The following is a 25,220-nucleotide window of genomic DNA, read 5'->3' as shown; positions in this document are numbered from 1 at the left end:
ACTTATGTTTCTTGTGAAATATCTGTTCAAGTCGTTTGATCATTTTTCTTTTTGGTGTTTTCTTTTTTTATGGTATTTAAAAAATTTTATTTTTCCCTCATTGGTTTTTTTTAGAGAGTGGAAGGGAGGAAGGGTGGGACGGAGGGGGGAGAAAGAGACATAGAAGAGGAGGGAGGGAGAGAAACATGGAAGTGAGAGAGACACATTGATTGGTTGCCTCCTGCATGAGCCCCAACCAGGGCCAGGGATTGAATCTGCAACCCAGGTATGTGCCCTTGATTGGGAATCGAACCCATGACCCTGTGGTGTGCAGGCTGGTGCTCTAACTACTGGGAAACACTAGCCAGGGCTTTTTTATGGTATTGATGTGTGTGATGTTTATCCCTCCCCCTCCACTAGTGTGCTTTTATATTGTTAAACCTGCAGAAATGTTACAAGTATAGTATATAATGAATACCTATGTATCCTTCACCTGTGATCACCAATTGTTAGCATTTTCCCACATTTGCTTTACCGCTCTGCCTATGTACTTATATGTACATAGAAATAAAGAAATTTTTTTCTGAAACATTTGCAACAGATTACAGACATCGTGACATTTCACCTCAAAAATACTGTAGCATAGGAATAAGGACATTCTTCTACATAAAACACCATTACCCTTCCCAAGAAAATTAACAAAATTCCATATTATCTGCAGTCCATAGTCAGATTTCCTCAATTGTCCCAAGCAGTTTCTCTGTGCCCCCCCCCCATTTAAATTTTTACTTTTAGAGAGAGGAAGGGAGTGGGATCGAAAGATAGAAACTTCTGTGAGAGAGGGAACATCATCAATTGGCTGCCTGCTACACGCCCCCTACTGGGGATCGAGCCTGCAACCTGGGCATGTGCCCTGACCGGGAATCTGAACCGGCGTGTAGTCCCCCTTTTTGATCCAGGACCTAATCATGAGTCCCATGCTGCCTCTGATAGTGATGGCTCCTAAGTCTCTTAACTTAGAAGAGTTGCCTGGCTTTTTGCTATTGTTGTTTTTCTTGACCGTGACCTTTTGATAAGTCCAAGCTAGTTGTCTAGTCCCATAATCTGGATGTGTCTGCTTGTTTCCTGCATGTTGTTGGCATGGACGTGCGAGGATGGCGCCATGTCTTCTTGCATCACCTCAGGCGATCAGTGATGTCAGTTTGTTTACTGTTGGCAGTGCCAGTTTTGATCAGATGGTGAAGGTGGTGAGAGCCAGATGTCTCCATTGTAAAGGAATCTTTTCCTTTTGTGATTAGTTAATAACCAGAAGAGTAATACCTTGGCACTATGCAAATCACCTGTTCCCCAACTACTTTTTTACCCAGTTGGGTCCTTTTTCAAATCTGATTGGTGGTTCTTATAGTCTCTTGCTCTGTACTTGTAGTTTTAGCTCCTTCTTTTTTTTTTTTAAACCATTAAGCAGTCTTATTTTAAATATACCTGAATGCTTTGCTCTGGGGGGGTCTAGTTCTGCTTCCTGTTGTTTCTGTTGGCTCTCACTCATGGTGCCATGTTTCCTTATTTATTTTTATTAGTTGTTTTTTTTAAATATACATTTATTAATTTCAGAGAGGAAGGGACAGGGAGAGAGAGATTAGAAACATCAGTGATGAGAGAGAATCATTGATTGGCTGCCTCCTGTACGCCCCCTACTGGGGATCAAGCCACAACCCGGGCATGTGTTCCTGACTGGAATCGAACCCGGGACGATTCAGTCCCCATTGCTGATGCTCTATCCACTGAGCCAAACGGGCTAGGGCTATTTTTATGAGTTTTGACTATAAGCCTGCATTTTGTAGGGCTGTGTCTATGAGTTTATTGAGGTCTGAGTTGAAGGTGGGCTCCTTCTGAGAAACTTCACAGACTGAAGTTTTGAGGACCTCCCAAGGTGGTGTGAATTAGGGTTGAACCCTGAGGGCTGGCTTTGTCCTGGCACCTCTGGGTGCAGCTTTAGTTCTGTTTCAGTCTAACACTGAGAATATTGCCCTGTGGGGTCTCATCTTTATGCGGATGCTCCTTTCACATAACTAACCTTGGGAGTTTTGTCTTTCGTGGGCCCGGAGGCCTTGAGAGCTCAAACTCTAGGTCACTGGTACAGCAAATGCCCTCAGGGCAGGAGCCAGCTGCAGGCTCCACAGACCTCATTAGATTTGACTTTTACTTAGTGTTTGGCCTCTGAAGGTTCCAGACTTTTTGGAAAACAACTTAGTGATGTATTGACGATTTTGTTTTTTAATGTTATCAGCATTTTAATTTGCTTTATTGCAGAGAGGGCCATTTGGGACATTCATACTGCTAGAAAGCGGTGCCTCCCTAGTCCGAGCTGGCTATGGAACGCTCAGGGTCTTAGGGCCTGCTAAAGGTTCTGTGCCCTTGTCTGCCACTCATGTGGGCGTGGGGTTCCTGTTTGAGCTACTTCCAGATCCCATTCTGCCTGCCCTTGCCCTCTCACGCACACACAGGCTGCGAGGCAGGACCCAGTGGGCTGGGGCAATGCCCAGCATCTCCGGATGGTGGCTCCTCCACGTTGGCTCACTTGTGGTGTTCTTTCTTGATTTCCAGGCTTCTTCACGGAACAGTGGTTCTATTGCAATAAAAGGAAAGGGCCCCATGACTGAGTGTAGGGCAGGTGCCCAAGGCAGTCCTGCAATCTATTGGTGGATCAGACCACGGGGTACACAGAGTTAGGAACCCCCAGTAGCCCAAGAACGTCAGGTGGGACCTGTGGTCTCCGGGCACCAGCCCCTCCTCTAGCCCCTCTTCCTCTGCCTCTTGAGTTGCATGGGTTCTGCCTGCTGATGCAGCCCCCGGGGCTGGGGCAGGTTTCCAGCAGCACCCGGTTGGTGGGCTACATGCTCCTGCCTCCACCATGAGGGGCGTCCGTGAACCCCTGTGGCTGCTGGGCCTGCCCAAGGCAGGTGACCTCAGTGGGAGGGTGAGTGCTGGGTTCGGCTCAGCCACCCACTGCTCCCCACGCCTGGGGACAGGCTCCCTTCCCCTCTCCTGGAGATAAGCCTGCCAGGCTGTTGCCACTGTGGGGACACAAGGGGACGCTGTCATTGTTCGTCTGTGGGCTGAGGGCCTGCAGGGCTTTGGGGGGCATTTGTAGCATCAGTTGGAAAGGCTGTCAGAGTTGTGCAAATTGTGTCAGATTGTCTTTCTTTTTAATTTTTAAAAGAATGTGTGTCTCGCTTTGACATCTTGAAGAGCAGGCAGAATCCGACGTTGTGCTCGGTGGATTAAGTTTCATGTTCCTTTGCCCTCCGGGAGGGAGAGACAACTGATAGAACAGGGAACGGAGGCAGCGGCGGTGGCCATATCGCACATCAGCCTTGCGCAAGGGCTGCGGCCTCCGCTCGGGGCCGCTGGTGCCAGGGGAGATAGGATAATGCGATTATTCTCAATTAGATTAATAAAGAATAATTAGATGTCATAAATCAAGTAATCATAGGATATTGTCATGGGAAAAATATGTAGCTAGAATTAATTAGTTTTCAAATAAAGCATTTATTTTAATTGCTTGAAATGATGGAGCCCTTAATTGCCGATGCATCATTTTGGCCTGAGCGTTTGGTTGTTGTAACAACGTGACGGGTTTGTTCCCTGAACTGCTGGGGAAACAATAGAGGAGAACTTGATTTCATCACCTCAGAGCGAGCCTTGTGCTGGTGAGGTTCTGGAAACTCCTTTCTGGCCCCAGGCAGGTGGCAAGTGTGGGCTGGGCTTCAGCTGGCACAGCATGTGTATGTGTGTGTGCATGCATGTAAGCACATGCCTGTGTGTGTCCATGAGCATGTGCATGCATATGTGTAGGTGTGTGTGTGTGAGCACCTGTGCGTGTATATGTGAGCATGAACCAGGTGGGAGTGTACATGTCAGGACTGCACAGTGGGAGCCTGCAAAGGTGGCCTGTTGGACTCTGTGGCTTGGACTAAGTGGTGGGGTGCCTCCCCATCCTGAATTGGGGCTTTTCTGCTGGGTTGAGGTGCTTGAGCAGGCTCTGCATTCTTGGGTTTCTCCAAACCTGGGGCCCAGCAACCCTGTGCCGGCTGCTGACCAGCTGTTCTTATGGGGTAGGCACAGCCCAGACAAGCAGTGCTTTCTGAGGGCCCAACAGCTGTTCCTCGGAACCTGTCCACCCAGTCAGCCTGCCCAGGATAGCCCTGCAGGGTTTGCAGCCCTGGCCTGGCAGCATCTTAGGTGGTTTACCTGTCCCATCCAGAGCAGAGGCCGCGGGTTGTGAGCAGATGAGGTTATGGGATTGGGTCCCTTTGCTCCCGGCTGGAGGCTGTTCTTGTGTTTGAGAAGAGTCCATTGGCCTTTAGTCAAAGGGGGGGGAAATTTAGAGGGAGAGAAACAGATACACACTTGGCCATTTGTAAAGCATGTTCCCAGGGAACCCCGCCTTCTCTTTGAAACCCCGTGATCTAGTGGTAGAGTGGCCAGTCAGGGTGGCTATCTGCCCTGGGGCCAGAGGCTGGGGCCACCCCTTCCTGGGCCTGGCTCTGTAGCATCGCTCTGGTCTTTTAGGGTCTAGGACCCAACCCTACTTGCACTTGCTTCATGGTAGCCAGACCTCAGGGGGCCTGGGCGCCGGCAGTGGCCTACCACCGGTCTCTGTGTCCTGGTGCTCCCCACTCTCCTGCACAGGCCCTGTGGTCTCCAGGCTCTGGCTGCTGCTCACCCTCTGCTCTCGGGTGACCTAGAGTCCCCTGGGGTCCCCAGCTGCTTCAACAGTGGCATTTCTTAGGTGTTTTCCAGTCACACTGCTCCTGCTCTCTTCTGAAGCTAGACCAGAAGGAAAGGGCCTGGGATGCTTTTAAGGAGAGGAGGTGCAGGGCTTGGTGGTTGAGGGCACGGCTGAAGTGGCCTGGACCAGCGCCCACACCTCTCCTGCCTCTGCTGCCCGTGCATGTGCCCAGCCTGCAGCCCCTCCTCGGCCTCTGTCCTAGGCCTGGAACCCCTCCAAGCCCTGGCATCAACCTCCTGGCCAAGGCTTCTTCCCGGAGGAAGCCTTCTAGTCCGGTTCCTCGGGTGACCGTGGCTGCCATAGTGGTTGGGCACGTGGCCGCTTCCTGCCCTGTGTGCAGGCTGGAGGTGGGTGGGTTGGGAACTGTCCCAGAGCCTCGCATCCTCAGCCCAGCCGGGCCTGCGGGCAGACAGATGTGTCCCCTGACGGTTGGAGCACGTCACTTCTGGTTCTGCCCCCTTGGCCCCCCCGCCCCCCCCACACCTATTGAGAGTGGCCACCCCTGCACTGTTGAGTCCCTTGCTGCCTGTGGGACTGAGGTGGCATGAGAGGACACAGGCTCCCAGGGACTCTGCAGGATTGAGTGACTGGGGGAGGCTCAGTGGGGACACTGGGTGGATTCTCCTTTGGGGTGAGTGGGCCCCACAGGCCTTAAACTCAGGACCAGTGACATGAGGAAGGGCCTCTCATCTGTGATAGCAGCCTCCTGGGTAGGGGCAAGGTGGTTCACACACCGCCCGCCCGCACGCTGCTCCGCTGGCCCCTCTGCGCCTTCTGGCTGCGGGCAGGCCTGGGCCTCAGGCTCCCAGGGCCCCTCATGAAGCCGTTCCCTCCCCGGCAGTAAAGGGTGCTGCCTGCTTGAAGGATGGCAGCGGCAATGAGCAGCTGTGGGTGTTCAGGCCCGGGACCCAGCGGCAGCATTTGCAGCGCAGACGCAGAGGACGTGGTTCCTCCCCACCTTCTGGTCCCGCTCACCGTTTGGCACCCAGGGCCCTCGCACTTGCTGAATTCTCTGGGAGGGCCGGTTGGGGGGGGGCTCCCTGAGGGAGAAACTGGAGTGAGGCCTGGTCAGAAGCAGGACTCAGCCAGGCCTGGAGTCCGGGCGGCCCCTCCGCAGCCTGGGCGAGGAGGACCTGCCTGGCCCGAGTGGGACGGCGCTACAGTGGCCAGTGGGGGCCAGGCAGCCAGAAGGTGTAGCTGGTGTGGACTGGAGTTCCTGGAGACCAGCGGAGGGCCCTGTGCCGGGCAAGTGTGGCTGAAGGAGGCTGTGGCCACTGCTGTGCCCGTGTTGGATCTAGGGTGGTTCCACTTGGGTGCAGAGGCCATAGCAGATGGAAGACGGATGGGCAGCATCCAGGGAGGCCTCCCACTGCCTTTCTGAAGGGGGACAGGTGGGTCACTCACTTGCCCTCCCTCGGTCCCCAGGTGGCTGCAGCCCCGCCCAGCATGGCGGCCCCACCAGACCCCCAGTTTGTCCTCCGGGGCACCCAGTCGGCGGTGCATGCGCTGCATTTCTGGGGAGGAGCCCAGGAGCAGGGGCACCAGCTTCTCCTCTCAGGGTGAGTAGCTGCTGCTGGCCGCCCCCGGGGGCGAGCCCAGAGTGAAGTTTGCGGGGCCAGCAATGAGCCTGGCGCTTGCTTGGGGGTCCTGCTGAGCCGCTCAGGCTGCCTGTCACCCGGGCCCACTTTTAGAGCCACTCGACATACTGTCCCCTTGGGCCTCACCCCCTTGGGGGAGGCAGGGACACACGCCCATCCTGTTACAGGTGCCATCCAGTTTGCACTGTCAACGGCAGCCCTCCCTCCCTCTGCTGAGAGGCAGGCTCTGCCTGAGGGGTCCTCGAGGCCCCCTTGGAAGAAGAGCATGTGCCCCTTTTACCCTTAGTTCCTGTTCAGAGCGGTCACCTAAACTGAAGGCTCAGGCAGCTGGAACCCTGGCCCACCAGACGGGCCCTGGGGAGCGTGCTGGGCATGGCCACCTCCTCCGCCACCTCCTCCCGACCCTGCCCTGCACTCGTCTGAACAGGTCCCTGAGTGGGCTGGTGCACATCTGGAGCCTGCAGACACGGAGGGCGATCGCCACCCTGGACGGGCACGGGGGTCAGTGTGTGATCTGGCTGCAGACACTGCCCCAGGGACAGCAGCTCCTCAGGTATGTCTCAGTGGCAGTCCCGAAGGAGCCAGGGGTGCAGCCTCCCCTAGCCACTCAGCTGCCCCACCCCAACAGCAGAATAGGGGGTGACCCCTGCTCTCAGCCCATCCTGAGGCAGTGCGTCTGGGGTGTGCTGGGTACTGTCCCGGCTGGTGCTCACTAAGAAGGGCCTCATGACCATATAGGACGGCTCTGTCCATAGTCCCAGCGCCAGTGGCTGAGCAGAGCCTGCCGGGCCTGCTGCAGCTCCCCAGTGGTGGGAGCTGGGGTCCCGAGGCTGAACTCCAGGCCCCTCATTGGAGGAGCTTCGCTTTACTCCTGTAGGCCCTGGGTGGCCGTATCCCTGGCCATGCAGCCACCTTCCTGCAAGGTGGCGAAGACGGGTCGCCAGGGCAGCCCTCAGAGCCTGAGCCTAAGCTCACCAGGCTGGTCAGAGAGACGCTCCACAACCCGGTGTGGCCGCCTCCAGGGGCACTGGGAGCACCACACGCGTGCCCATGTCCGGGCACTCAGGGCTGGCTAGCGAGGGCTCAGCAGGAAGTGGCAGGAGTGAGGGCAGCCTGGCGCTCCCAGTGGAGGAGAGTGGGTTTGCCGAGGCTGTGGTGGGCCCAGCTGGGAGTGTCACAGGGGCCATGAGGGGCTGGAGGCTGAGCAGCGGAGTGGGGAGTGGTTCTGTTCTGGCACTGCCACCGTGGCCATGTGGAGGTGACAGACTGGGGACTGCAGGTGAGGGATGGGCCAGGAGGCAACAGGAAGGGGCAGATGGGTGAGAAATCAAGTTGGAAGGGGCTTCCCTTCTTCCCATGGGGAGCGGGAGGGGCAGGGCACAGACCAGGAGATGTGCAGGGAGCCGGGTACCTACTTGGCTGCCAGAGCTGGCCACTGTCTCAGGCCGCACTGACGTCTGCCCCTGCTCAGGTGTTGCTGCCCCGGCCCAGGAATTTACCAAATCAAAGTGCCAGCCTCCTGGATGCTCTGCCCCTACGCTCCAGGACTGGTCTGTTCTCCTGCTCTGGGCTTCAGCCTGGACATCTGTCTGTGCACTGTGGAGCTGGTCCCCAGAGGATGAGGCCTGCTGGCCTCCACTGGTCTGCAAAGCACGGTTATGCCAGACTCCTGTGGCTCCCACCACGCTGAAGGTGACCCAGAGGTGTCCTGGAGGCTGTGGCCCTGGACGTGTGTGCCTTGTCTCCCTGGCCAGGCTGGCCCAGATGCCACCGCCCGCACTTGGTACACAGGTTCTCATAGTCTCCGTCTTTCCCTGACAATAGAGTAGGTGTCATGTCTGAATACCCCACTAAGTCACGTGTACCAGGAGCTGCCATTTACAAATGTTCCTGCAGAATTTCCAGCCGAGGTGTAGGCCCTCTGGGCCTCCTGCTCTCTAGGGCCCAGGCACCTTGGGCTGTCTTCCGGAACCCCTGGCGTGAGTGCTCGGGCACCTGACGCCTTGCTCTGAGGCTTCAGGCCACGGAGATCTGGGCCAACGCGGTGCGGGGTGGACAGCTGCTGGTGTAACCTGTAAGGATGGCACCTCTTCTTCCAGTCGTGATGGCCCTGCGGCAGCCCCCCTCCAGGCAGGGGCCTGCGGGGGAGGAGGTCTACAGCGCAGACCGTGCAGGTGCTCGGAATGCGCAGGTGCGTTTATGTTGCACTACAGGCTGTGCACCCAGCTGTGTTTGGAAGTCAAGTCTCTCCAAAGTGGCTCTTGAGGGAGGAAAGTGAGCTTTCATGTCGAGGAGAGTCTGGAGGACAGAAAGTGAGGAGCCAGAGGCCCCGGTCCTCGCCAGGCTGTGCAAGGGGCTCCGGGGAGCCCAGGGGCAGTTCCACAGACACCCCCAGCCCCATCTACAGGCTCGAGGACACACCTGTGCGGGTATGTTTCCTGCCTCTTTCATTGTGAGCTGTAGCGTACTCACAGAAGAGTGCAGAGAGCGAGTTTGCAGACTGTTGTGCTATCACAGAGTGGACACCTGTGTAAGCGCCCCAGCAGGACGCGGAGCTCTGCAGCCCGGCTCCCTGCCTGTCCCCGGGCGGCAGCCCTCATGCCTCACTTGCGTTTACCACCGGGACATGCATCTCCAAAAGGCGAAGACTCATTTTGTCTGTGTTTTTTTTTTTAAATATATTTTATTGATTTTTTTTTTTTTTTTTTTTTACAGAGAGGAAGGGAGAGGGATAGAGAGTTAGAAACATCGATGAGAGAGTAACATCGATCAGCTGCCTCCTGCACGCCCCCTCCTGGGGGTGTGCCCGCAACCAAGGTACATGCCCTTGACCGGAATCGAACCCGGGACCCTTCAGTCCGCAGGCCAGCACTCTATCCACTGAGCCAAACCGGTTAGGGCCATTTTGTCTGTTTTTGTTGTTGTTCTTAACTTTAAAAAGTGGAGTCACCCAGAGCAGCTTCCTGTGCATCTGGCCTTTTACACTCAGCTCTGTCTGTGGGATCCCCCAAGGCGCGTGTGGCTGCAGTGCACTGGGCGGCTTCTCCGGTGGTGGTGCCTGGATGTGTGCAGCCAGGTGACTTCTGTCCTACTGTGGATGGAGGTGTGAGTTGTCCACCAGGGCCTGCTGCAGGTAAAATGGACGAAGGCTCTCGGCCAGGCCTCCTGGGGATCCCGCACCCACAGATGGAACGTTCGAGCACATTGGGCTGCTTGGGAGCACAGGCTGCACTCGTCCCAGTGCCGTGCGTGCCCCACCCCCACTGCCACCTGGGCCAAGGAGCTCGGGGTGTGGCTGTCCCTGTGTGAGGATTATCTGGGGTGACGGGCGTCAGGCCAGGACAGAATGTGTGCAGCGTTAGCAATTAGGCGGCGGGTGAAGGAGGTGTGGAAGGTCTTCCTGCTGTTCTCACAACTGATCTGTGAGTTCGAAACAAATTCAGAATAAAAAGCTACTTAAAAGCAGGCCGGTCCTCGCTTACGGCATGGCTGCCATCTTGACCGTGAGTCAGATGCCCTCCGTGTGTGAGCATGTCTGTCTTGCATTAGGCGCTGGCTCGTCCTTGTGTTAAGGACACTGCCACGTCTGTCTCCCTCAGTGTCAGCCCATCCTTCAGAGTGCCGCGTGATTCTTAGTCCTCCAGATGCCCAGGCGTTTGAATATCAGTCTGGACACAGACTCCTGTGGACACCAGGGCTCCCCAGCCGATGATCTGGCGGTAGCCGAGGTCCCCTCTGGCAAGGCCGCTGCCTTCCTTCAGCCTCCGGTTGGCCACAGCACGCCGGCATTTGTCCAGGTGGGACGTGCAGACCGCTCACCTGGGAGGCTCACGGCCTGTCTCTCCTTGGTTTTGGCAGTCAGGGCCGAGACCTGAAAGCTGTGCCTGTGGGACCTGGCGGAGGGCAGAAACGCCGTCGTGGACTCCGTGGGCCTGGAGAGCGTGGGCTTCTGCAGGGGCTCCATCCTGGCCCGGGGCCAGCAGCGCTGGATGCTGGCTGTGCCTGGGGGAGGCAGCGACGAGGTGAGCACCAGCCTGCCCAGCCCCTTGTCCACGAGTCACTGGAGACTCAGTTTCCCTACATGGGCACGGGCATGGGCATGGGCATGAGCATCCTTAGCATTGGGTTGCAGGAACACTGCTCTCCGCAGGACCCGGGGAGCTGTGGGAGGTCTGGGTCTGTCTGCTGAGTGCAGCTCCAGGGGCCTTGGGATGGGCCTTCGTCTGGTCACCTGTGAGATGTTCCTGGTGGTGAAAGTCAGGAAGGAGGCCCACAGGGGTGACCGGTGTCTCTGGGAGGACCAGGCACCCAGCACGCTGCAGATGGACGAGTGGCAAGGCCTGAGGCCATCAGGAGTTCTGGGGAGACACCCAGACAGGTCCTCAGCGGACCTAGGAGCAGGCATGTGTGCAGGGAAGTCCCCAGCAGACCAGCAGCAGGTGGTGGAAGGCAGACCAAGGCCCTGGTGAAGTTGCAATGGGCCTGGGAGCCAGGGCAGCAGGGGAGGGGCAGCCTTTGGGGAGCAGAACCAGGCCTTGGCGTGAGAGGCCTCAGGTAGGGTTGGGTCTGGGGGTAAGGGCTGGCACTGGGTGGTGATTGCAGTGTGGAGGGACACAGATGATTAGGGGAGCGTCAGAGGATGGGGCTGGAGGGTGGGGTGGGTGTGACAGAGCTCAGAGGTCACTGTCAGATGGCGCTCATGCCAGAGCGGCCAGCAGTGGTTGGTGGTGGCAAGGACTGCTCGGGCTGCACAGTGGTGTCCACAGCCCGGGGACAGAAGAGGCAGAATCCCCCACGGGAAGCAGCGCCCAGCACGTGGGGCAGATCGGGAAGCCTGGGAGAGGAGGAGGGTGTGGCTGTGAGGGAGCTGAAGGGAAATGGGGAAGAAACCACGAGTGGTGATTGGATGGAGGAGAGGTGGGGTCCCGCCTGGGGTGGAGGGGGTGGCGGGGAGGGAGTGGGAGCCTCTGCCTGCCGCCCACTCCCGTGTTCTCCCAGGGAGTCTGCTCGGCTGGCAGCGCTGGGCCGGGACCTGAGGCCTGTGCACACGGGAGGCTTGGCCCCCGCCCAAGAAGAGCCGTTTGTCTTCAAGCAGGTTCAGTTCATAAATAATGAGATAGGAACAGGCATTTATTTGTTCATGATGGCATTTAAATCACCAATTAGAGCTACATACACTTTTCTTGCCAATTTGCCAAAAACCTGTTAAAAGTTTTATTAATGTGAAAAGAGAGAGGTGTGTTTCCTTCGGGAGGGCAGGAGCCGGGCAGCCAGCCTTCCCCCTGCACGCAGAGACGGCCCAGGGCCGAGCCAGCTCCCGCCGGGGCCAGGGTGCTGTGTGCTGGCTTCCACCTCGGCCACCCCGGGACTTCTGGCTGCTGTCGTCCCTCCTCCTGCCCTCACCCTCCACCCCTCACCCTCCTCTCCCGGGCCTGGTCCGTAAGACCACTCGTGCCTTCTGCTTGAGGCTGTTTGAACCCACCTCCTGGCTCCCAGCTCTGGCAGCATCTGTGTTTTTCAGGAGCAGCCAGTCCAGGGACCTGGCACATCCTGGGAAAATAGTTATTTTCCATGTTCCCACCTGGAATCTGCCTGGACGAGGCCCTGGAAAAGCATCGCTGGCCTGTGCCCAGACGATGCCGGGGGAGGACGTGCCCCTGCCCCACTTGGCCGTCTGGGTGGCCACACTTGCTCAAACCAACATTTTTCCTTCTGGAAATAAAAGGTGCGTTGAGTGCCAGATGGAAAGCACTCCAGTGTCTGCAGGAGGCTCTGGGCACAGGCCACGGGGCTGCCCTGGTCCTTGGGCCACGGCTCCTTGCTCTCCCTTCCCCGCGCTCCCTCCCACGGCGCCCAGCTCAGGCCTCGGGGCTGCCACGTTTCCCCCTGAGCCCCTCCCCTCCTGACCAGAGCAGACTTCCTGGGTGACTCCCAAGCCCATGTGGGTCTTCCTGAGCCCAAAGACCAGGATGGGCCATCCCTCACTGACCGTGGGCCTGTGTGCCCGGCCATGCAAGGTGTGGACCTGTGCAGACCATGTCCAGCGACATCTGCTCCCTCCAACATTCCTCCCCCTGTGGCTGCTCCTCCCCCTCCAGCCACTCAGCATCTTGAAACCAGCCTGTCCTCCCGATATAGTGACAAGAGGAACAAATCTCATTTTAAGAAATCTGAATAATTCAGGAAATAGAACAGTGCACAGAGTAGGAAATCACGTTCCCTGCCCCCAGCAGCGTGGTCAGTGTCTCTCCAGGCCACGCCTCACCGCGCAGTGTGGGCCGGCTCACCGGGACGCTGAAGCAGCCAAGGGGGCCGTGCCATTCGGCCACAGCCTGCGGCTTTGCACTGTGCGGTGTTGGGTGCGCAAGGCGTGGGGACGGAGCAGAGCATCTCTCACCGCCCTGGGTGAGCCATCCTGGCCGGGTGCTCTGTTGCTGGGGATGAGCCTGTCCCTGAGTTGGTATCACTCACTACAGAGACAGAAGGGCTGCAAGAGCCCTCTCTCCTTTCTCCGCGGTTTTCTTTTTACTTCGGGCTCACACACTGGGTCTTGGTTATCACTCATCGTCTTTCTTATATTTCTTTTCATTTTGCTAGAGCTCCTCCTTGGGCCTCTTGGCTGCTCCAGGGTCCTCTTTCTGGCCACCCTTTATTTCATGACCGTAACACAGTTCATGTCACTTCTGTTCTTTTCTGTCTCCTTCGTGGGCAGTGAGGGCCGATCCACCTGGTGCAGAGCCTGTGTGTGTGCGTGTGTGAGTGTGTGTGTGCGTGTGTGTGTGCGTGTGTGTGTGTGTGTGTGTGTGAGTGTGTGTGTGCGTGTGTGTGTGTGCGTGTTCACACCCGGCAGGGGCCCCAGCACTCACCCTTCCTACCAGTGCTGGGTGAGGACGCTTTGCAGGCTTCCGTTGAGAGCCCTGCCCAGAGCACACCCACAGCCCCAGCTTGTGGACGTGCCGCCCGAGCGTAGAGGCAGGCGTGGGGCGCATTGCAGGGCCTCGAAGCTGAGAGGACCAGGCCACGACACCCTCGGGCATGGCACCAGCACACACGTGGCAGAACTGGAACTCGGACTCGGGACTTAACTCTGGGGCCTGGGCCCTTCTCCTGTGCGTGTTAGCGAGAGCTCAGCCATGCTTGCACAACTCGAGTTCACCCTGGTTCTCCCCGCTAGCGGTTCTGTGTTCTGGGCCAGCTGTCCCCTCAGCGTCCTCGACTCCTCTGAACTCACACTCCTGTCTGCAAACCAGAGCCTGCCTCCGTGTGGGCGGGGCGTGACGTGCGGCTCCACAGTGGCTGCCCATTGTTGCTGTGGTGTTGGTGGAGCTGCTCTCACCAGGGCATGGGGAGCTAAGGGCTGGCTGAACCCCCCAAACATGGAGCAGTGGCCCTGCAGGAGTGGCACCCTAATCCCTGCTTGGCAGATGAGGGAGCTGAGGCATGAGGGGTGCAGATGTCTGGGAGCCCAGTTCCGGTCTATGGGGCTCCAGCTCCTGAGCCTGCTCCTTTGGCTTTGGCTGTCCCCTGCCGACAATGCGGGACAGAGCCTGGCCCAACTCAGTGGACAAGCCCGAGTCTGAGCTGTCTGTGCGGGGCAGCGAGGCACATCTGCCAGCCTAGGTGACACAAAATGCAGCCACGACACCCAGGGTCGAGGTACGGGCACTGAGCCAGGCTCTACACAGAGCTTCCCCTGGTGCACATCATGGTTATTTCCTAGGCTGGGTGGCGGGTCCCCAAGTGGTCCCTGCGCAAGTCTGTACCATCAGATATGCTGAGAGTGCAGAGTCATTCCCATAAAACCCACAGCAGGAAAGGGAAGCAGGCAGAGGCCAGGAGAGTGGCCGCCCCGAGCAGTGCTGGGTGAGCCAGGCCTCCTGCTCGGCAAGGAGGTAGAACTGGGGAGAGGCCGGAGGCTGCCCTGGGTAGAATGCTACTCGAGGGACGTGCCCACGGTCGCTCAGGAATGATGCCACGCACGTTGTTTCACAAGGCTCGTACGTAGCACTCAAGCCCACGAGCCTGTGCGGCCTAATTAGGCTGGGCTCCCAGGTTCCTACTGGGAGCAGACAGAAACTCGCAGCAGCCTTAGCTAATCGCCTTAAAAGTCTCTTGTTTGTATAGAACAGACTCGACTTGGCGCCGGCCCAAATCAACTTGTTTTCTTACTGTCAGATTCAGATTCTGGAGATGCCATCCAAGACGTCAGTGTGCACCCTGAAGCCAGAGGCAGATGCCAAGCCAGGCATGCCCATGTGCCTGGAGCTGTGGCAGGTAAGGCCCAGTGCACGCCAGCCACGCCCTGTCAGCCACGCCCGCCGGGCCGTGAATCATGCCCCATTCAGGATTCGGTTGGTCGTCAAACCAACAGGGCAATTAGCCCCTCGGGAGAACCTGTGCACGCTGCTTCCACCACAGCCTCCGTCCCCGACAGCCCCTGCCGCCCTCCTGCTGCTTCGAGGGATGCCCCTGCAAACTGCCACAGGGCTTCTGCTCTCCTCTGCAGGCTGGGCTGTGGGTAGGGGGCACCCCCTGCCAGTGTAGTGAGGGGGGACAGCTGGGTCAGCTGAGCTGGCCCCCTCCCAGGGTGGGTCTCCTTTTCTCTCTCCCCACCCTCCCCTCCCCTCCCCGGGGCCTGCCCACCTTCACCAGAGGCCCTGGCTTTCCTTGAGGCACAGTCCCCCAAAGGTCAGAGGTCAACACTGGCTCCCAGTAGGCATACCCATGCCTTGGGTCACTCGTGTTTGGCCCAGCAAAGCAAATGGTTGGTGTGTTCACTTAGAAGGAATCCCGGGTAGCATCTTGGTCGTTGCAGAGACTGTGGGAAGCAGGTCACTGAGCAGTGTCCATCTCAGGAGTACTGCTCAGGCCATTTTCTCAGCTGTTTTCAGTTCACCGGCACCTTCTGAGGGCCACCCGTGTGCCTCAATGCCTGTTTGGACTCTTCCGGAGGGTTCTACCGATGGGCTCAGGCAGCGTGGAGATGATTGCGTGTCCAATAGGATTCACGGGACAAGCATCCCCAGAGACCTTGCCCCAAGCCGTTTGCCCCTCTCAGGACCAGAAAGATTCCCTGGCCTTTCTAGCAGTTGGTTTCCTCCTGTAGTTTCTTAACCGATGACTTTCCAGTTGGAATTCCGGATCCCGGGTGAGGAGGTGAGGCTCCAAGGCTCGCTCGTCTGGGTGACAAAGCTCCTGGCGCCAGCAGGTTCGTGGCAGACGCTTGGTGGGAAATACCCCCGAGGCCATGATGCTGCGGGGCGTGATGTGGCGCTCACAGGCCCCGGGCAGGGCGTCAGGGGCTACATCCGCTCACACTCCACTCCCTGGAAATGCTGTCATTGCGTAATCGTGTAAAAATTCCAGCAGAAAAATGTGTAGAAATGGGATGTACAAACTTGTTAAGGTAATTAATATAGTTGACAGAAGGACAAATCACATTTTTGTTAGTTGATATGGATCCAACACAAAAGAAAACTCTATGTTCATCTTAAACGTCCCTTTTTCTCTCCAAACCTGAAGGCCCAGGCTCCAGTTTATTGTCTGAGTGTGGCAGCATGGCCTGAAGTGGCATTTTTCTCTGAAGTTTTCAGATGTAGTCTCGATTTGTTCCTCAAGGAGGCTGACCTGAGTTGCTATGGTGATTATCACGTAAAATGTCAGAATCGGAATCAAGCCTCATGCAGAGTTATTCACACCAGCCTTCAGAGCAATGGGCCCCACCCGAGCTGGGGGCTCCCCGCAGGACCTCGAGGTGTCGTGGACAGGGCCTGCCTGCTGGGGTCCCTCCGGGCCAGGGGTCACGGAGCAAAGCCTCACAGTAACTTCAGGTCCTCAGCCCAGGGAGGTCAGCTTGGCACTGTGGGTGTGTCCTGCCGGCAGTCTGTCACTGGGGGGCCCACAGGAGCCCTGCATGCTGGGAAAGAAGCTGGAGAGGCCTGCAGGGCAGGTGGGGAGTAGAGGCTGGAACTCAGCATTTGGCCCCCTTGGCAACTGCTGGGTGAGCCCCTGCAGGCCAGTCTGCCTGCTCTGGCTGCCCTGTCAGTGGCCTGTAGCCCCTGAACTAGTTGAGGTGCTCAGAACCCAGAGGTACAGGTGACCCAGGAGGCAGCCTCGCTGACCAGCCCCTGTTTCTCACCGTTGACCATCAGGGCTGAAGGCCAGGCCGGGTCAGAGCTGGAGGGGATGTGCTCTGATTTCTCACACTCAAGTGGGGCCAAGCCCAGGCCATTCGGTGGGGGCTGCTGAGACAAGTGAAGAGACAAGGCATCGGCCAGAGTGTCCTCTGTCCCGGAAGCCACCTGGGCACCTGTCCTGGAGGCGTTTCCTGTTGGTAGTGCCTGGTGTGCCACTCGCGGTGCCAGGGTGACTTGGAGTTCTGCAGTGCTCTCTGGAGCCGATGCAGAGGCGAGATAAACGAGGCGTCTGCCCAGGGCGCGGGCCCTCTGACCTGTGCCCTCATTTATCACAATAGCTCAGCGCCGCCGCGGCTCACCCAGCCTCGGGATTGGGGGGGCTTCCGCAGCGACGTTGACAAAGCACAGAAAGTTCATTTTTCATTGACAAAGAGCTCACAATTTTCTTTGGTTGGTGGTTGTAGACAGGTGACTGGCTCCGCCCAGGGGTTGTTGGGAGTCTCAGGCCTGCGGAAAGGACCCTGTGATCCTAGCAGGACCCGGCTGGCAAACAGCGGCACGGCAGTGTTAGATGGGGGCGTGCTAAGCTCTGTGCCCTCCTGTCCCGGTCCCTGGGGTTCCCCAACACCAGCCCGCGCAAGTCCTGTACCAGTGGTATCAGCCATCAGGATGTGTGGAACCTCGACACTGTCACTGCCGTGTGAAGACCACGGGAAACAGCTCCTGGCTGGGCCACCCCCAGGCCAGCAGGAGAGACGGCCCATTTCTAGAGTCCCTTGTCCCCAAAGACGCACCAGGACCCCTCAGGAGCTGACTGCTGTCCTGTTCCCCGCAGACTGACTCCAGCCCCCGCCCGTGCCTCCTGGCTGGCTATGAGGATGGATCGGTGGCCCTGTGGGATGTCTCGGAGCGGAAGGTGTGCAGCCGAATCGCCTGCCACACAGAGCCCGTCATGGGCCTTGACTTTGACTCCCAGAAGGCCAGGGGCGTCTCGGGCTCCGCGGAGAAGGCGCTGGCTGTCTGGAGCCTGGATGAGCAGCAGGCCCTGCAGGTCAGTGCGCCAGACCCGAGGTGTCATTTATCCTGCTCTGCACTAACAGTCTGATAGGCTGAAACAATATTTAGGCATGAAGAGGAGTTGTTGCAGATCGCTGGCTAATTAATCACTCCGAGGCGGGGTGCAGGCGGGCCTGTCTGTGGGGCCCGCGCAGGAAGAAGGGGGCGTGGGCGTTTGTGAACCGTTCACATGGTTTGGGTTTCTCTCAGACCCTGGGTTAATAGCAGTCACGTCTTGTCCATCTAGAGAAAAGGCATGTAGAGTCCAGGAGTAAGTGCGCCAGCCCATTTGCAAAAACTCAGAGGAATTTGGTCAGCAAGGAACTGATTAATCAAAAAACAAAAATAGCCCAATGTGGAGAAATCCACGGAGTCACGCCCGGGTGGCGGTCTGCAAGCCGGCCCCAGGGAGGCCGTTCCTCACGGGCAGCGGGGAGGGGGTGTGAGGCCTCAGGGTGGAGTGGGGCGTTGCTGAAAGCCTCCCCCTAACGTCCCAGTGACCCTCACAACGTCCCAGTGGACTTTTCCATCCAGCCGGCCTCACAGAGTACCTGGGGGCCCCGTCTGGGCTGTGCCTGGTGCTCCGCATGGGTTGGCCTAGTCTACTTGCTCAGCCCTGTTTGGGATGGGAGGGATGGAGTTTGGGGGTGGGAGTCCTCCTACCCAGGCCTCACTCTGGTGCAGGTCCCAGGAGCTACAGGCCATGGGGGAGGAGATGCTGCTGGGTGTGTCCTATACCTCCTGGCCCCCAGAGGGTCACCTAGGTGCACATTGGCTTCTGGGGGTGGGCGAGGAGCCCCCATTAGCCAGGGAGTCTGAACCCAGGTCTGGGGGGAGCAGGACTCCAGGTGGTGCCAGTAGCAGCAGCAGCCCAGCTCCTGACCTCACTGGGCTTTCATCACTGGCTGCTGCAGGGCAGGTCCTGGGCTGTCTCGGCAAGGCTGTGGTCCAGTTTCCCACCAGAGATGGGAGGGCAGAGAAGAGGTGTCTTTCGGGGCCCCTCTCCAGGTGGGGAGCCTTGCCCAGCAGCCTACCAAGCCTGCCTTATAGTTGCCCAGACTGGACCCCACAGCAAGGGGAAGAGGCACCCTTGGGCCCCTCAGACACATGGGTGGGGTGGGGGAGGGATGGGCCCCAGGTGAAAATCAGAACACACTGTGACACCCAGCAGGCATCACCACGCACTGGCTGTAACCTGGGGGTGTGACATTGTCACCAGGTCACCCCAAGAGGACAGCGAGGACAGCCAGGACAGGCGGGGGTGTCCAAGAGAGCAGTGATGCAAAAGTCTGAGGATAGACACTGAGGTTGGGTAGAGAGACTGGGAGGTGCCTCCCATGCTACAGCTGAAGGGGCCACTGGCATCCCAGAAAGAATAGTCCTGCTGGGGAACCAAGGTTAGAACCAGAGCAGGTGGTGGGTGGCAGCAGGGGTAGGACCATGCCAACTGCCCAGGTGTGAGGCTGCCCCGTGACTCTGCAGGTGGGGTCTGATGGTCTGTCTCGAGCCCTGTGAGTCATAAGGAGCAGCGGCCGGAGCCCAGCAAGACAGGAGAAGGAGGGGTCACAGGTCATGTTTGGGGACAGGGCACATGTTCACACTTCCTTGGCATCACCCTTCCCAATGTCCAACCATCCCTCCATCCTTCTGTCATCCCAGAGAGCCACAAGGCCCTGAAGGAAGGGGGTCAGACAGGCCTGCCAGTGGGGCCAGGCCAGGCAGTGGGGGCTGAGCTTCGAGTGCCTTCATCCTGGAGAAGGGCCCTTGTGGACCTGCCGGGGGTGGGAGTGAAGGTCATAACGATGGCGGCCGTCTTCAGAAGGAAGCGGAGCCACTCCGGTGCTCCATCTCCACGCGCTGGGTCCTCAGCAGTTGAGTCAGCCTTGCTGAGGACTGAGCCCTCCCCACCTCCATGGGCAGCAGGGTTCTCCCTCACACCCTCCCCTCTGGCTCCTCAAGCCTGTAGAGACCCACTCACTATGGAATCCAGTGCTCCACCCCACTGCGCCTTGAACTTCATCAGCCTGACTTCTCCAAGAGCTGACCACTCAGGCAGCTTCCCTGAGGACCCTGCCCAGGCTGCAGTGCTCCCGGGTCCCGGGAACGGGCCCTCCTGGCTCAGATCTGCCTGGTCTCTCCTGGCTCCCTCGAGAAACAGCTGCTGGAACTTAAGACTTAAATTTATGGGGCATGTTGCAGTCCAGAGATGAACTTTTACTGTACTGATGAATTGAAAAGTTAAAGCAGAGGGCATTATTAATGAATTGGAAAGTTCCAGCAGACGGTGAGCAGGCTCTGCAGGATGGCTGTCGTTGGCGTGATGGCGGTGCCTGGGCCGGGGCCTCGCTCAGCCGGAGAGGGCTCCTCCCGCTGAGCACGCCACCGCACCCAAGGACAGCTGGGCATCACCTTCAAAGTTGGTTCGGCCCAGAGGCCCTGGAGACTTTGGGGCTGGGCAGCGCAGGAAGCATCTGGGGGCCCCCAGGCCCTCGTCATCCACAGGCGTCCTTGCCCCGGGGCCCTTGGGGCGCTGTGCCCGGCCCTGCCACGTGGGCACAGATGTGCCTCACCTTTCGGCCTGCTGCTGAAGTCTCTAATGAGCCCAAATCAATCTCTCCCAGGCGGGCGCTGGGCGCGGAGACGCAGATGAGGTTTCCCGCAGCAGAGCGTGGGTAATGGGAACCAGATGGCGGCCGCGCCGCGTGCACATTCCTGGCACCTGAGGTCATGCGCTGCGAGAGCCACTGGTGGCCAGGGATCCTCCCCGGAGGGGCCTGGTCCAGGACAGGTTTGGCCAGGGCTGGGGTAGTGGCCAGGAGTCCTCAGTCACCTGCATCAGGATGCTGCAGCCTTGAGGACGCGCCGTGACGCCAGGCTGCTCACCTGCCTTCCCAAGGTGGCTTTCCAGGGCGCCACCAGGAGCTCGGGCCTCTGTCGTCAGACACAGGTGGTGCACAGACCTGCTCCTTCTTCCCACACTTGGGGCAGGGCCCACGGCCTTGAAGCAGGGGCTGATTTACGGCCAGCAATATTTTTAGGCCTTTAAATAATAATGAGGCCCCCCCACCCCAGCCAGCCAGGACTGGGAAGCAGACTAACCGCACGCCCCCCTCACTGTGCCTGAGGCTGGCCAGGTGTCCCTGCTGCGTGGCCACTGCCCTCCCTCTCCTCGGCCCTGCGGGGGCTTCCCTCCGAAGTGTTGGCAGCAGGGCATGTGGGGCAGGTTCGGGGCGCCCACAGGACCCTGACGGAGCATGTTCCTCCTGACTTTATAACTGGAGAAAAGAGCTGTGGCACCACCCGGCCGGTTGTACGCGTCTCAGGAACACGGTGGGAGGGGGCTCTGGCCATGTTCACCGTGAACACCCGACAGTACTCCTCTTGCTGAGAACACACCCAGCACGGGACAGCCTCTCCCCGTGTAGGTCCCCATGAAACTTCATTGCCTCTTCTCACGCCACGGGGAGCTGTGAGCCGCCAGCCCTGGCCTCGCTGCTGCTGCTGCTGCTGCTGCTGCATTTCCAGGAGGAGCTGCGAGGGTGGCAGGTGGGGAGTCTCATAGCTGAGCCCTGGGCAGCACTGGGTACCTCAGCCCCTGCCAGGTAGCGATGCTGCCGTGGGGGGGTGAGAACGCTGGTGGCTCGGGGGCGAAGTTCACAGGAGAGAAGGGTGGGGGACAGTGGCGGTCAGCCTCTCATGCCTGACCAGCTGCCAGCTCTCTGTCCAGGCGACTCAGGAGGGGCTCGGGCAGATACGCCTCCGCATGCGGGCGCACTCGTGGAATTGTCTTCTCACCCGCGCAGTGGCACCCACCTCCATGGCCCTGCTCCAGCGCCTGCCCATCTTGGCAGCCTGTGTGTGGAGCCGGAGTGCAGGACATGCTGAGTGGAAGCAGGAACCACCGAAGGCGTCCTGGCCGAGCCGCTGGTGGGACGGGAGAGCCGCATTGGCTGCGTGGGTTGCAACTTTTCATTATCGGGTTAGGTCCTCTTCCACTCCTGGTGGTGAGGGGATCTGATCATGAGGCCTTGTTGGGCCATCAGACTCATGGCTTTTCTTCTCAAATCTGATGACTTAGTGAATTCTGTTGTTCGGTTTCTGGTAACATTGCAACAATTGCACAGTGCTAAATAACCCGCTACTTAGCATGTCCTCTGGGGGGCTCGGTTGGAGTTGTTCAGGGCCGTCTGTCAGTAGACTGAGCTGTGCCCTCTCTTCTGTCTCCTCACACTGCTGATTGTATCCGGGTGTCAGGAGCCCAGAACCGGGAGGCAGGCATCCCCTCCTCTACTGATCTCTGGACACGTCGACAGGGGCCTGTTTCGGAGTGGCTGTGGGTCAGTCCTTGCCTGTTCCGGGGGCAGGCGTGTTCTCTGTAGGGAAGGTCTAATTTTCTTCTTGGACTAACTTAGGTGTTTTGATTTTTGGGGTTAGTTTTATTTTCCTATAGGCATAAAAATCCTCAAGGTATTTTTGTATTGACTTTTTCTTAGGCATTGGTAAGGACCGTGTACATTTCTGCTGTATTTGCAGGAATGTCCCTTTATCATTCCTGATCAGCATTGTCTTTGTTGATCTTTCTTTTTCTGTTCCAGCATTTCTGCTCGGCTCTTCCCCTGCCTCCCTCCCGTGCTCTCTGGGCTCTCGCTGTGGCTGACTTGAGCTGGGTGCATGACGCATTCGTTCCCGGCCTTTTCTCAAAGCAGCTGAAGTCTGCGTCCCACATTGTACGATGTCGCCGTCTTCATCACCACTCACTCTGGGCGGACCTGATTTTTATTTGTTCTCTGACTGCTGAGCTGATTAGAGTGTTTTTATGTTTCCAAATGTTTGATTTTTTTCCCCCACTTATTTTTTATTTTTCATTTTCTAGTTTAATTCCATTGTGGTCGGAGAAGAAGGTCTGAATGATATCAGCTCTTTGAAATGTGGAGGCCAGTCCAGTCTCACGAGGGCTCCACATGTGCCGGGAAGGGAAGTGCTTCTCCCTGCGAGATGCACGGCTGTACCTGTGCGCACCGGGTCAGCGCGGCATCCCCTGCGCCTGTGACCCGCGGGCCTGGAAGGCTCAGGTGGAGCCTCCAGCTGCTGCACATCTTGCTAACCTTTCCCATGTCCTCCTTCTGCATTTCAAAGCTGGCTTACGGACATTCAAGTTCAGAACGCTAACCTTCATGGGGAATTGAACCTTTTCTTTTTTTTAATGTTTTTATTAATTTCAGAGAGAGGGAGGGAGGAGAGAGAGATAGAAACATCAAGGATGAGAGAGAATCATTGATCGGCTGCCTCCTGCACGTCCCCTACTGGGGATCAAGCCCGCAACCCGTGCAAGTGCCCTGACCGGGAATCGAACCGTGACCTCCTGGTTCATAGGTTGACCCTCAATCACTGAGCCACGCCGGCGGAGCTGAACCTTCTCTTTAGTCACCCTATTACAGGGGTGGGCAAACTTTTTGACTCGAGGGCCCCAATGGGTTCTTAAACTGGACCGGAGGGCCGGAACAAAAGCATGGATGGAGTGTTTGTGTGAACGAATGTAAATTCAAAGTAAACATCATTACATAAAAGGGTACGGTCTTTTTTTTTTTTTTTTTAGTTTTATTCATTTCAAACGGGCCGGATCCGGCCCTCGGGCCGTAGTTTGCCCACGGCTGCCCTATTATCTCTGGAAAGGATTTTTACCTAAAGGCCAGTTTTGCCAACTGTTAATATGGCTCAGGCCAAGTTTCTTCTGATTATACATCCTTTTACAGCTTTTACCTTTTTAATCCTTTCGCCTCCCCCCTTCCTCCAGATGTCCTGCCACCCAGATTGCATCCCCTCGTTACCAGGCTGAGCCATGAGTGCTGCCCACATTGTTGCATCTCAGGCCCTCCTTTCTAGAAATGGAGGGGCCTGTCCTCAGGAGTCCTTCAGTGGGGACCTCTGAGCGGTGCCCACGGTTGTAGGTGCTCCTCCGGGTTCGCGTTGCCCCTCCGCTGCCCCTCCTCCGGGCCGCGGAGGACTCGGCTTCCAGTCCAGTCACCAGCCTTTGCGGGTCTGTCCCACGCATTTTGATTTATTGTGTCTTCATTTTTATATTCAGTTGAAAATTCTTTCTATTTTCCCTTGTGATTTCTGCTTTGATCCAGTGGTTCCTTAGAAGTATATTATTTAATTTCCAAATATTTGTTGAATTTGTGGCTATCTTTAATCTCGGTTAATTCTGCTGTCAGTGAAGGTGCCCTGTGCAATGTCAGGATGCAGATATTTATTGAGGCTTGTGTTTTGGCCCAGCACATGGTGTATCTTGGTGAAAGCGCATGTGTTCTGCAGTTGTTGGGCGGAGTGTTCTGTCAGCCCGACGGAGGTCGGGGTGCTCGGTAGTGCTGTTCAGGTCTTCGGGGTCCTTACCCATCTTTTTGTCTAGTTTTCTACCAGGTCCCGAGTGAGGGCTCACCGTGTCTGGGTGAGGTTGTGCACGCGCCTGTCTCTCCCTTCAGTTCTGTCAGGTTTGCTTCATGAATTTTAAAGCTCTGTCGTTAGGACTGTAAGCATTTCAGATGGTTACTGCGCTGCTGGATGGTCATTTTATGAAATGTCCTCCGTGTCTCTTGTAACAGCCTTTGTCCTGAAGTCGGCTTTGTTTGATTCTAGAACTGTGGCATGAGCTTTCTTCTGTTTCCTCTTTGCACGATATATCTCTTACATTTAAAAAAAAAATCTTTATTGCTGAAAGTATTACATATGTTCCCCCTCCCCCCCCTTTGACCTCTTCTAGCCCGCCTCCACCCCCAACCCAAGGCCTTCGCCAACACCCTCTTACTTTTAACCTGTCTTGATCTCTTTGTATTTAAAAGCATCTTTTGTAGTCTTGCTTTTGGACCCTTTGTGACAATCTTCGTCTTTTAATTGAAGCGTTTAGTATGTTTGCACTTATTATCATTAGTGATGTGTCTGGCAGTCAGTCTACCATCTTGGTATGTTTTCCACCTGCCACCTCTGTTTTTGACCCGCTTTTACTCCTTTCCCGCTTCTTGTGTATTAATCAAATATTTGTTTTTTAGTATTCCATTTCGTTTCCTCTCCGGCTTCCTCACTGTGCAGCCCTTGTCTGCTTGGTGTTGCCACCCTGCCTGTCATGTGTCAGCCCTGCACGAGCAGGATTGCAGTGCCCACCCTCCCGTGCTTTCTGCCGTGCTGTTGTATATTTTACTTTCACACTCACTGTAAACCCCCCCTTACAATGTTACTGGTTTTGCGTTAAAACATCGGTTGTGCCCTAGCCGGTTTGGCTCAGTGGATAGAACGTCGGCCTGCGGACTGAGGGGTCCAGGGTTCAACTCTAGTCAAGGGCACATGCCCAGGTTGAGGACTCGATCCCCAGCAGGGGGTGTGCAGGAGGCGGCCGATCCATGATTCTCTCTCATCATTTATGTTTCTATCTCTCTCCTCCCCCTTCCTCTCTGAAAGCAATAAAAAAAATTTTTTAAAAAAATCAGTTGTTATTTCTTAAAAATCACAGGAAATAAAAATATATTATTACAAAAATTTCATTTTTTAACATTGTAGGTTTCAGATGTCATAATCTCTTGAATGCTGGCGCCTCACCCAGCCCTGGTGCTAATGAACTGCGCCCGGAAGCCCAGAGAGCCCCTTGGCTCCTGGGTGAACCCCATT

At 57.1% G+C, this 25,220-nt stretch overlaps 1 protein-coding gene across 1 annotated transcript in view; it reads left to right on the top strand.

The window, feature by feature from the left end:
- Positions 1-6,200: 6,200 nt before the first annotated feature.
- GNB1L (G protein subunit beta 1 like) overlaps positions 6,201-25,220 on the top strand; it is a 31,925-nt gene continuing 12,905 nt past the window's right edge. Inside the window, 6 exon segments of the mRNA XM_023763191.1 lie at positions 6,201-6,330; positions 6,797-6,922; positions 10,228-10,243; positions 10,245-10,391; positions 14,545-14,643; positions 17,341-17,556. Of these exon segments, the coding sequence (XP_023618959.1) occupies positions 6,218-6,330; positions 6,797-6,922; positions 10,228-10,243; positions 10,245-10,391; positions 14,545-14,643; positions 17,341-17,556 (717 nt within the window). The 5' untranslated portion in view covers positions 6,201-6,217.

This window comes from Myotis lucifugus, unplaced genomic scaffold (genome assembly GCF_000147115.1).
Source record: "Myotis lucifugus unplaced genomic scaffold, Myoluc2.0 scaffold_276, whole genome shotgun sequence".
In the NCBI taxonomy this organism is placed as follows: domain Eukaryota; kingdom Metazoa; phylum Chordata; class Mammalia; order Chiroptera; family Vespertilionidae; genus Myotis; species Myotis lucifugus.
Note: the sequence above shows the minus strand (reverse complement) of the source record. Positions and strands in the feature narration are given on the sequence as shown.